Source organism: Panonychus citri, unplaced genomic scaffold (assembly GCF_014898815.1).
Source record: "Panonychus citri isolate SS breed McGregor unplaced genomic scaffold, ASM1489881v1 Contig00077, whole genome shotgun sequence".
In the NCBI taxonomy this organism is placed as follows: Eukaryota; Metazoa; Arthropoda; class Arachnida; order Trombidiformes; family Tetranychidae; genus Panonychus; species Panonychus citri.
In genome coordinates, this window is record NW_026515482.1 from 850,280 (window position 1) to 862,838 (window position 12,559).

The window sequence follows — 12,559 nt, forward strand, 5'->3', positions numbered from 1 at the left end:
AAGACACAACTGCTGCTTCCAATTACTGGCCCGACGGATACGTTGACTTCTGTACCGGCTAAAAAAGATAAATATTCATCCGGAAAAATCATATCAACTGCACCTGATTTGACGAGCGAAATATTAGTCTCCTCAACATCTATATTGATGAACCGCTTAGGAACATTTCCTAACATGTTTTCAAAGATTAGATCCTGAAGCTCGGGTGGGAAAGATGATAGAACTTTCAAAATATCTTGAGAATAATTCATTACGTATCACAATGAGAAATACTTACTTAACGATTAAAACACCAGAAAATTAGTTAACTAACTACTTCGAGTAGAAAACAAGTTTTAATACAATCGATCAAAATGTTCTGAAGGTTTTAAGTTCATCACTCGAATCGATATTCCGAGTCGACTTGCTATTTATCTTTATGGCTTTTCGATGCCAATATAATAACCATTAAATCTAGACGCTTTCTTATTATTATTATTATCAAATGAAACAAAGTTATTAAATCAAGATTTTGTACAGTAAAAGATTCAACATAACCCACAAAATGACTTTTTCTGTAATAACCATTATTATCCACCAAGAATAATCAAATTTTTTTAATAGAATATTAGCTGGAATTGATTGTGAAAAATTGATCGACTTTCAAACGATCGATCTCCAACAGAAATTGAGATAAAAAGATGAAGATATCGAGAAAATTGTGAATAAATATTACAACGAAAATTAATTATCGCTGACAACTTGACCTTCTATTATTTGTTAATTAACGAATAAATTGATAAAGATATAATATGATTATGATTTTCATATGTTTTTACGAACGAATATGTTCAAACAACATTTAAACTAGTTGATCTAATTAAATGTCACACGAGTACTTGGTCAGTTTAGTTTTTTGTGAAGTTTTAATTTTCAAATTTAGATTAAAGTAAATTAACAATCTTAACAATAAAAAGGAAAATAATGTTCCATTAATAGCGCATTCGTTGAGCGATTCTACTGTACAAGACATCGATTGGTTGTCGAGTGTCATAAAGACTCGGAGCCTGAGCAATTATTCCAACCGTACCAGCGATACAAGAGATCGCAAAGATCCAAAGTAACAGCCGATCAAGAACCATGGCAACGAACTTCCAGTCTTCTTCAACCTAAAGAATGGACAGAAAAATCGAGACAGGACAAAAAAGAGAAAAAGAAACAAGAAAAACAAATGTGATTCGAGAAAATGAATTATTTTTCAATTCTAATATTACCTCGTGATAGTTATCAAGATTATCCATGTGTTGAGCAACAAATTGAATGCTAATTAATGCTTGATGAAATGATGAATTAGCTTTGGATTGATGATTTATTGGTTGCATCATCATCATAGTCATCATCTCGTCGGAATTACAGCTCTCATCATTGAGTAGATCAAGTGAAGTGTCAAAAGTCTCATTTACAGTTTTATTATCACCATTTATTGCCTCATTGTAAGCAGGTAAGGTTGGGTCAATGGTTGGGTCAATTGAGGAAAGGGGAAGCACAAAATTTGCATGTAAATCAGGTCGATGATGAGAGGGATTAGATAAGGGCAGTGAAGGTTGTAAAGGTGTATGATCATGATTATAATATAAATTGATTGGTTCTTTGTTGATTATTCTTGATTCAATTGTATCAAGATCACCAGGGGTAGGGAAAAAATCAACATTATCATCAGTGGTTCTGTTGAGATTGCTGTTAGTTGAATATAAATTGGCTGTTTGATGATGACCTGTGAAAGCAAATGAGATGATTAATGATCAAAATTAATCACCATGATTCAATATACTAGAATTTATTGAGTAATTCATCATGTAAATTTGATTAATATCATGATAATGAATAGCATTAGAATGATTACCATGTAAAGAGAAATTTTCTTTATCCTTTTTGTTTGGCCTTTTCATCTTGAGCATTCGAGGTAAAATATTAAGGAAGACTTTTTTTACCCAAGGAGCCATCCGGTGGGTCGATGGTGACCGGAAGTTTATATTAAGTACCATGATAGTCAAACAAACTGAAAGAGTTACCAAGATAAGGGTAAATAAAAGGTAACGACCAAGAAGTGGGATTCCAAGGGAAGTAGGTGGTAGAATCTCAGAGAGAAGGAGGAAAAACACAACCAACGAAAGCATAATCGAAATACTCAATGAGATCTAAGCGGAAGTTGATGATTGAGAGGGAGAAAAGAAAAAAGGCAATAGAGTACGAAGAAAAGCCAACGAGAAATAAAAAAGAAATTAATTCATATTCATATTCTAATGAAAAAGAATGGAAAATAACTTTTTCTTTTCTTACCTTTTCTCCAGAATCCGAGGGAAGGTAAAAGACAAATATACAAAGACATGAAATGGCGACACAAGGGATTATAAGATTAACGGTATAAAATAAAGTTTTCCTACGAAGGGTTATATTGAATCTTATGTCGATGTAGGGATTTGAACAGCACGAATAGTAGATCTCATGTCGAGCAGCTGGAACATCCATAATGTCCCATTCAACGGAAAGATAGAATCTGCTCAAGTCCATTCCAATGGGAATTTCTGGCGAATCATCTTGTTGATTGATATGTTTTAAATCAATCTTGTAAATAGATTTAATATCGATTATGAATTAATTACTAAACATTCTAATGATAGATGTTTGTGTAAGTTAACTAGAATATAATTAAAGTTAAGCTCTTACCAATAAACCATCGTATGACCATATACCGAATTTCATTTGGCATGTTTGCTGGTCGAAGGGGAAATATTCAACATCAATGGTACACGAACTTTTAAATATTGCTGGAGGCTTCCAACTCACTTTACCATCACTTGTTACAATCGCCTTGGTTAATTTAGTTATTACGTAATCACCATCCGCACTTTAAATGATAATTAAAATGATTAGATGACAAAGTGAACAAATTTTAGGTAAAAAAGTTTGATGAGTCTCTCTCTCTCTCTCTTTCTTTCTAGAATAAAGTTTTTACTCTGATAAAAAATACTACGTGATCGTTGAGCTGTTTAAATTCTGAATTATTAAAACAGTAACCAAAATTACACTGATTCCGTTGTTTGGCTGGAAAAAGTTCGGAAAAATAACCTTTGAAAAAATTAACTTAAACTGGTTAACCTCGAGTTTCTATTGTGAGGAAAAAATGGTTATCAACAGTAGAAAAAGTCTATTGGTACAGATGAAATCTAATTAAAATACAACTATTCTAATTGATGAATAAGTTAACAAACAATTAAGAGGTTACTTTTTGTTTGAATTGTGGCTTATTTTTAAAGGTAAAATACAATTTCCTTGTTGTTCAGAGTACACGTGGATAGTTTTCGCTGAATGACATAAAAAGGATGAGCTTTTTATAATCCGTCATCATTTTCAACAGTTAGTTCTAAAAGCAACATCACCATTTCAAATTTCAATTTTATCTTCTTGATCAACAGCAACAGTCAAAATTTCTCTTCATTATTAATATTAATAATTTTTCTATTCGAATCAAGTTATCATCTTTGCTCATCATCAACTAATCATAATTATGAATTTACAGTTTTCCAAACTTTCCTATCAACTGTTCTGGTATCTTCCATTGGAACATCTTTAGCACGTGCCCCTTCAGCTACTGGTACAACGTCGACAGTTGCACCTGGTAAGGAATTCACAGGTCCTGGTGAAAGGCCTATCCAAATATATGTAGGTAGTGGTTCAACACCAGGAACTGTGATTGGTCCTGGTGGATATCTAATCTATGTAAAGGATGCTACATCTATGAAGTATACTTCTTATACTTCTCTACCTTAATATCCTTTCATCGTCTAAAAGAAATTGGTCACAAGAAACTGGCAACGCATCAAATGATGATACAGTCGTTCAAGTTCAATATGAACAATTTAAAGAGACACTGAAACGGCTTAAAGATGTATGTAAAGGGTGTTGCGTTTAAAAAGTATAACTTATCTTACCTAAAATTTTAGGTAATAACTTACATTAAAATAATTCCTAGCATTCTGATAATTCGTTTCTAATTTTATTATATTCGTACTTAGCATGTTTATTATGGTTTCTAACATTTTCTTTGCAATTTTGTCATTTTTATATTATCTCGAGGTATCTTTTTCTCCATATCATAAGAATTAACTGTGATTTACAATGTATAATCAATTATTTTTCTGCGTCAAGAAAACATTAATCTCATTGACTTTTCACGTAAGACAGATACATAATGAATAATTAGGACAAGTCGATCAGTTTGAAAAGATAATATTAGATCTCATTTGAATACTTACTTATTATACAAAACCATATCAGGAAGCCAAATTTTTTCAGCGGGTAGATGAAGCTTCCTGACTCCTCTGTACCTCTCAGGGTCCCAAGTTAGATGCATATCATACCATTCCTGGTGCACCCAAACATTACTTGACATTATCTGGTTTTTAAGATTCTTTCATTTATCATGAAAATTCAGAGAAAGAAGAAAAAAAGCGAAGTGTTTCTTAAACTTTCGATGTGTTAGACTTTACCTCTCTACGAAAAAAGAGGTAATTAAGCTTCAAACTTACGATGTCAATTATTTGAGAAAGTACCAAACCCATTTTGATGAGCAGTTTATCAGAGAAATTACCAACTGGACGATAAAGTGCATTGTAATTTGTCATTAGTTTTTCGAAAAGTCGTTGCTCGTCTGGATTGGCATTGATTACCTTAAACGATAACTGGCACCACCAAAGAGATTGGTAAAGATGAATCATCATTAGGACGAGCCATTGGCATGAAGACAATATAATCATGATGGTGCCGATTCAGTTCAACCACAAACTGGTAATTGATTGAATTTTATATTTCATCCATTTTATTCACATACCGCAATCATGGTAGGCTTTTAATAAGTACTGAATCAGTGATTAATCATTACAATCAATAAGTTGACCAATAAAAGATACATTCGGTCAACCATACTAATTAACAGCGATAGATTAATCTGACTCCGAAGTTAAACAATTCACTAACTTGGACACAATGAGCAGCACTGGACTAGAAACGAGGAAACAAACGAACTTTTTGTCACAAAAATGAGAGAAAAAACGATAACGAAAAACTCCCCCAAGTGATTTCGATGTGGGTGGGAGAGGGAAGGAAAGAGAGAGAGAGAGAATTACAAGGAGGGTGGATTCGAGAGAGAAAAGAGAGAAAGAGTATTGATGAAAAGTGTAGATTCTACGATTTGTAGATGATGAGGATGCAGATGAGAAAGAAACACAGAAGCAAAAGGAGAATAAAGTTGCAGGAGAATCGAAGGGAAAGAAAGTGAAAGGAGGCGTGATAAGTGAGCTTAGGTAATAAAAGAAAGAGAAAAAGGAAGAAAAAAGTGAAAGAGAGAGAGAGAAAGATATTACATGCGTGGATATATTGGTTTACATTGGAATAAAGTTGTAAGGCACAAACTAAGCTGATTTGCAGGATTCTATTCTCAACTATTCTTACCACCGAGGAGTAAAAACTTTCTTCCCTGTGTGAGAGTTTGTATTGAACCCACCAAAAGTGTCTATGTGTCTTTATAGAGCTTCGTAAATGCCTGAATAAAAAGCCGATCGATTTCATCTTCCTTCTTCCTCCCTCCTCCATCCTCATCTTCTGCTCAACATCTTCTCAATTCTCTACCACCTTCTTCCACCCTCGTCATCTTTCCTTTTCTCTCTCTTCACCAGCATCAATTCTCTTTCTTTACCTTCTTTCTTTCTTTTCATTCACCACCAGCATCCCCCTATCATCTATTTAATCTTCATCTTCATCATCGATTCATCCTGAGACCATTCCAAGTTATCATGTTTGTCGCCATCTATTGATTTCGATCCATCAAATTCAAATCAAATTATTAATAATAACTGTTTAAAACTTTCAATACTTACTTTTTACTTTTTGTGCCAGTAAATTGTTGTTTTGATAAACACAACAATTAAAAATAGTTGAAATGCTTAAAGTCAACCGAAACAGTAATCTCATTATTTTATCAAGTTATCTGAGCCAACTTTAATTACATCTCGATGGTGATAATGTTTTCAAATCTCAAGTAATCATCACCATCATCAATGCAAACACCGAAAGCAAAACCCATTCAATGGGTGTTGACATTATTTTCCTATTACATTATATCAACTTTGTCCATCCCTGGAGCGAAATGTAACCCTGATACCAAAAGATTGTACGACGATCTGATGAGTGTTTACAATCGGATAATCACACCGATAACCGAACCTAACGGTACAGTTATAGTCCGTCTTGGTCTTAAATTAACTCAATTAATTGACTTGGTAAGTAAAATGTCAGAATGGAAAATAAGTCAAGAACGTTGTAAACAAAATTCGAATCCTGAAAATCACTATTTTCCTCTTTATGGAAATGTCATTCTTTCATGATCAATTTTCTCTAGTAAAGTTCAATTTCAATGAAATTATTACCTTCTTGTTTACATGAATCTTTTTCAATCTTTAAATCCTTAAATCCTAAATCTCATTCCTTCATCATGATTAATATTAATATCAAATATAATTCAATGTTCAGTCATCATGAGATCTCATAAGAAATATTGATGTAAAGTTCAAATGGGAAAATTGTTATTTTATATTTGCAAATAAACGATAACCTCACGTTCAATAGGATAAATATCATAATAATTTAGTTGAGTTAATTCTGGTCAAGATTAGCTGGACATTGATAGAGTCATAGAAGTTAATTCATCAATGTCAACTGAGATGAAAATTTATTTATGAATATGATTAATGAGGAAAAGATTGGCTCAATTATCACATCGTCATGAATAAAACTTAAACCTTCTGGAATCGTCAATTCTCATGATACAAATTAGTTTTATTGAGCAGAAAAATATTTAAGTTATTCTGTTAAAATTGAGAAAAAATTTAATTTAATGATTTACTATTAGCAAGCTAAGTCATTTACAAAGTATTAAGTTGTTGATATATAATTAAATTTGATAATAATCTTGTATTGAAGAAAAACAGTAAATTAATTTACATCAGGATTCAAATACTCGAGTTTTTTTCACCATGAGTTTTGAGTAGAGTCTAATTGGTGAGATTTCTGAAGAAACATGTGAGGAAATCTGAAGAGAGAGATAGAAAAGGAAATAATCATGAGAATAATAATAATCATCATGAAAGAGGAGAAAAACTCTGAAGATTATATGTATTATTCAACAAGAGTAGTAGAGACAATTTGCCATGAAGATGAAGAAGAAAAATGATCGAGATAGATGATAAACGAGTGATGAGGATGGAGAAGATGAAGAAGAAGAAAAAACAAGAAGAAAAAAGTCAATTCTTATGATATCCATGAGAAAAAGAGATATTTTCATGATGGTGAATCGTAGATACTATTGAATATTATCATGATTATTGTTCATAATCAATGGTCAATCAGTTGATTCTCTTGGCTATTGACATTTTCAGTTACTATCAAAAAATGTTACAATTAGTAGAAGACTATCAATGAGAGAGAGAGGAAGATAAAAGAAGAGGGTGTGTCAGGGTGGAGAATGTCAATAATCTATATCATGTTATCATCTTCATCACCATGATACCTTACATGTTATTTACTCTATTGATGGATGTAATCATCTTTTCTAGAAAATCTGATTTTCCAATTTTCTTTTTCTCTTCATCTTTCACTTTTTCCCAATCCATTCCAATGGTAATGATTACATGGTGGAAAACTGGATATTCACCATTCAGAATCTGAAGCAACAAATTCTAACTGCAAACATGTGGGTTCTTCAGGTAAACATACACCTATCATTATATTACATGATATAAGCTCTATTCCACCTCAATCATCAACCTCACAAAGCTATTGAATTTTATCACTTCTCATAGGATTTTAAAACTTGGATAATTTCAAGAGTTAACAATCAACTAGTTTTTTGTTTATTTGTTTAAATTCAGCATAATTTAAACTTAATCTACCAAAGAGATTAACATTCAAGTATCTCTCAAGTGTTGATTTTAGTTAGTTTTCTTGTACATCAATCACTTAATTAAATTGTATCAAACAATTGCGATTGGTAAACTTGATCACACTTGAGATTAGATTGAAATAATTTAATGTACAACAGAATCAAAAGTTTGGTTTTTAGCAAGAAAAAAAACTTGAATTAGAACCAGAATTTGCTATCATTTAGGTTAATCATGATAATCATTTGGTAGTTTATCAAATGATTAAACAAGTAAAATAACCAATCAGATAAAAGGATTAATGTACCAAAACCATAATCTGTTAATCTTACCGAGAGTTAAACAATTTTATTTGTATTTATCACCTTAATCTTGTAGCAATGTTAAAAGATTCAATCAGAATATAATCATTAATCATGATTCAAGTTTTGTCTATCAAGTGATTTCCAATCAATATATTATCGTGAAAATAAATATCAATACATTAAAACGATGAAAATGAAACAATCAATCTGATTAATGAGTAAATGTTAAGGTAAAATTAAGTAGATTTAATATAATAATAACTATCAAAGATTAAAGTTAATCCATTACCAAGGACAATTGTTCTGGTCAAGAGATAAATATTGAAGATTAACACCAGAATGAGTTATTCTGAAAAAAACAAACACAAATGATTATTTTATTGAGCTGATAATTTAATGGTTACAATGTGATACTGGTAACAATTATCATCATGATGATAATTGTTATCAATTAATCACAAATTATCTTGGTGTCTAATGTTATTAGGGTGGATCATCATCATTATTATCATCCGTTTTCTTACCTTCTTTTTATGGTCATTGTTTCATGTGATAAATAATCACGTTAATAGCAATGGTTTGACCCAAAGTTACAATGGGATCCAGTCGAGTATGGAGGAGTTACTGAGCTCTATGTTCCAGCTGAGCAGATATGGCTTCCTGATCTTGTTTTGTACAATAAGTGAGTACCAATCTTAATGTTAATATTCATCACCATCATGATTATTTCCTGTGAAGAAAAAGTTTCCTTGGAAAAACATAATAATCTCAGTCTTCTGGATAATTACAAAAGACAAGATTGGATTGAAGCTCTTTAGATTATATCATATTAATATTATGATAATATCTCTCATTCATGAAATTCTTGAGCTTCAATCTTAACATTCTATTGATCCGAAGGAAATTACATGGTTTTTATTTACAAATACAATTGATAAATAGCTTGAGGCAATTTATTCTATGGTATATTAATAGCTAATGATGAACCTTGGGTCTATTTTCACTCATTAGTAATATGTTTTCATGGTGATTCTTGTGAATCTATTAATTGAATACTTTTCTTTTGGTATTTGTTGATTGATGAAACATTGGTGACTTTCTGCTTTTACCATCACCACAACAGATTTCATTTCAATTTCCTTTGAATGATTGAGATGTATCGTCATCACCATGAACATCATGATAGAAAGAAAGAGAAAAAGAGAAAGAAAGAGAGAGAGAGAAATGTAATAATAATAAAATGTGAATCATTTGAGTTCTGAAATAATCTATCCCCATGAATCATTTATCATGACAATATTAATAGTTATCAGACCTACACCAAGAGATAATAGTTGACGGATTTATAGCATAACTCATAAGAAGATAAATGTTTCATCTTCATGGTAATATTTTTATTCTGTGAACAACTTTTTTATCGATGTTGATAAAAAAAAGAAAGATATTCATCATGAATCATCCAGAACTTTATTCATTTTATATTTACATTTCCATTTTTTTATCCATTTATCTTTGTTCATTTTTCTATGCTCTTTTTTTCACTGACCAGTGCTGATGGTGGTTACGCTGTTACAATAATGACCAAAGCGATGATCCGTTACAACGGAACCGTCTCTTGGACACCACCGGCAATTTTTAAGTCTTCCTGTGGAATTGATATAAGATATTTTCCTTTTGATACACAAAACTGTAAATGGTATTTTGGTTCATGGACATATAATGGCTATACGGTGAGTCTCCATTCTCTCTCCTTTCAGAGCTATCGAGGGATCATCAATAGATTACGAAATGTTCATGATTGAAATTTCCATTTCAATTCGTCCATTCGAACATATAATAACTCTTATTGGTCAATTATCTTTGAACCATTTGTTCTAATAAATCGGTTTTCTATTCAATATCGAAATTGTAAAACGGAAGAACATCATTAGCTAAAAGGAAAAGGAATATTTAATCTCCGAGAGGTCAAGAGGAAACTAAAACAGAGATAGAGAGAAAGCCAGAGAGAGAAAAGAAAAAAAATTCCAAAAGAGAAATCGATTAGAAAGGAAAAAAAGTTCTCATAATGTTTATCGTCTTCCGATTACTATTGAAGAAAAGAACGATAAAGACATTCAAAGTTTCGAATGTCCAAAGAATAAAACAACATCACATATGGAAAATGACCATGAAACATAATCTAATCTAATCTGTTCTTTTCTCTTCTTTTCTTATTTTTATTCTAATTAACAGCTTGATTTACGACTAATTGATTCAATTAATGGATCGAATTCATCTATTGGAATCGATCTGTCAGAATATTATCTTAATGTGGAATGGGATGTGATGGAAGTTTCCGGTCTCGAGGAGAATAAATATTACCAATGTTGTGATGAACCTTTTATCGATGTTCTATTTAGCATGACAGTTCGACGGAAAACACTTTTCTATACAGTTAACCTGATAATCCCTTGCATCGCGATATCATGTTTATCCATTCTGGTCTTTTACCTTCCATCAGACTCTGGGGAAAAGGTAAGAAGAATAATAATTCATGATGATGTTCATCATCATCGATTTAAGCTGATTAGTTCCCAAATAAACTATAAACTAAGCTCAGAATAATAGTAAACAGAATCACAAGGAAAAAAAAAGTTACCAATTATCTGGATAATCTAACATTTAATCATCTTCACCTTTAATCCTTTATTTTCATATCCTAATCCCAACTTTTTTCCTTGGACAAAAAAATCTCTGCTAAGTGATGGATAATACTAATAGATTATCATGTAGATGACAAACTCTTTCGTTTTCCTCAGCTTTATCATGAATTAAGCTCAAATAAATTATAAATGATCATCTCATCAGAATAGTGACCATGAGAAATGTAATAATATAAATTGTTTGGTTTCCAACGAGAAAATTAACCCAAAAGATAATCATGTTTACTCATCATAATTAATTAATTCATTAGATTAATGTTTCAATTTAACTTGCTAATAATTAATGAATTCATGGAATGGATCATGTTCACATTAAATAATCTTTGCAAGAACAATTCTCTGACTGGTTCTAATTGTAAGAACTTTTAAATTGATCAGAATTTAATTACAATCCATCAACAGGTGATGTTGATTGTGGTGTTGGTGGTTAAATTACTTAGATGGAAACTTTTTTTTTCTCTTCATTCTCATCTCATCTCATGTTATTTGTAGTATGTAGGAAGGTGAAATTTTCCTTGTATCATGTAACCTGATTTTTATCGTTCATCTGGGATATGTTTCGAAGACAGAGAAAAGGATGAGGATGGATGAGAATGAGATCTGTAAAAGGTGATGGAGGAAGTTGATGTTGATGAGAGGGTTGAAGATGAATGTAGCTTGAAAATGAACTAGAAAGATGAGAATAAGATTCAACTCTCACTTTCTCCTTCTTGGTGTAAGCTTATCATCTTCTAGGAAGACTAATCTTAATTGAAGATGATAATGATCACATTACTTTTTCCTCCTTTTCATCCTCATGGTGTATAAATAAAAGCTGAGAATGCCGGAGATTTAACATTATCACATAATTCACATATCACTTCACTTTTCTCAACCTTAATCCTTTTCTCCTTCTTTTGTATTATATTGAACAAAGACATTGACAAACTCAGAATTGCGAATGGTCAGTTGTTTAGTTACCTTAGAATACTTTTAAAGATTGATTGAATCAAAGTTTTTCCACCTTCTTCTCGAAATTGATTATCAAGAGTACAAACTATTCGTTCTGATTGATTTCAAGAATTGTAATCAGATTTACTCAGAGAATCTCATGTTTGCTTTTATCATTATTCTTTTAGAGTTCAATCAATGTTTTAGATTCACAATCAGGATCAAAATGGTCACAAGAAGAAGAGGAAAAAAGTTATCAAAACTTTTTATCTCTTGTCTTTTTCTTGTTCAGTGAAGATGAAAAAAACTAAACACTGAATCATGGGTTTCATGATAACATGGAAACTTGTTCATCTTTTTATCATCTCATCATTTTGAATGAACATTTAATGATATAAATAAGTCTCACTTTTATCATCATCATGACTCAGTATCTTTTTCATCATTTGATATTATTGTTACTTTTGAGAAGTTTTTTTTCCCGATTCTTTTAGAGAAAGAGAAAATAGTAGAATAAAAAAGTTTTTCCTTTCGATTTTGAACTTATTTGAAGGAAGAAAAAGATTCAATATCGAGAAATTTGTTGCCTTTCATTCAATTCCTGAGAAATTGTTATTATCATTTCAAGAAACTTCTGTCACTCAATTCG

The 12,559-nt window shown here is 31.2% G+C and overlaps 2 protein-coding genes across 2 annotated transcripts in view; one reads left to right on the top strand and one right to left on the bottom strand.

Moving 5' to 3' along the window:
* Positions 1-891: 891 nt before the first annotated feature.
* LOC128387224 (acetylcholine receptor subunit alpha-like 1) lies at positions 892-5,299 on the bottom strand. The gene is made up of 7 exons (XM_053346406.1): positions 4,569-5,299; positions 4,296-4,450; positions 2,707-2,887; positions 2,320-2,604; positions 1,883-2,177; positions 1,254-1,753; positions 892-1,148 (listed from the first exon to the last, which is right to left on the bottom strand). The coding sequence occupies exons 1-7, from the start codon at positions 4,794-4,796 to the stop codon at positions 972-974; spliced, it is 1,821 nt and encodes a 606-aa protein (XP_053202381.1). The 5' UTR covers positions 4,797-5,299; the 3' UTR covers positions 892-971.
* Positions 5,300-5,492: 193 nt separating this feature from the next.
* Positions 5,493-12,559, top strand: part of LOC128387225 (acetylcholine receptor subunit alpha-like 1) — a 31,278-nt gene continuing 24,211 nt past the window's right edge. Inside the window, exons 1-5 of the mRNA XM_053346407.1 lie at positions 5,493-6,317; positions 7,755-7,799; positions 8,851-8,960; positions 9,828-10,008; positions 10,511-10,792. Coding sequence (XP_053202382.1) covers positions 6,096-6,317; positions 7,755-7,799; positions 8,851-8,960; positions 9,828-10,008; positions 10,511-10,792 — 840 coding nt within the window. The 5' untranslated portion in view covers positions 5,493-6,095. The remainder of the gene's footprint in view (positions 6,318-7,754; positions 7,800-8,850; positions 8,961-9,827; positions 10,009-10,510; positions 10,793-12,559) is intronic.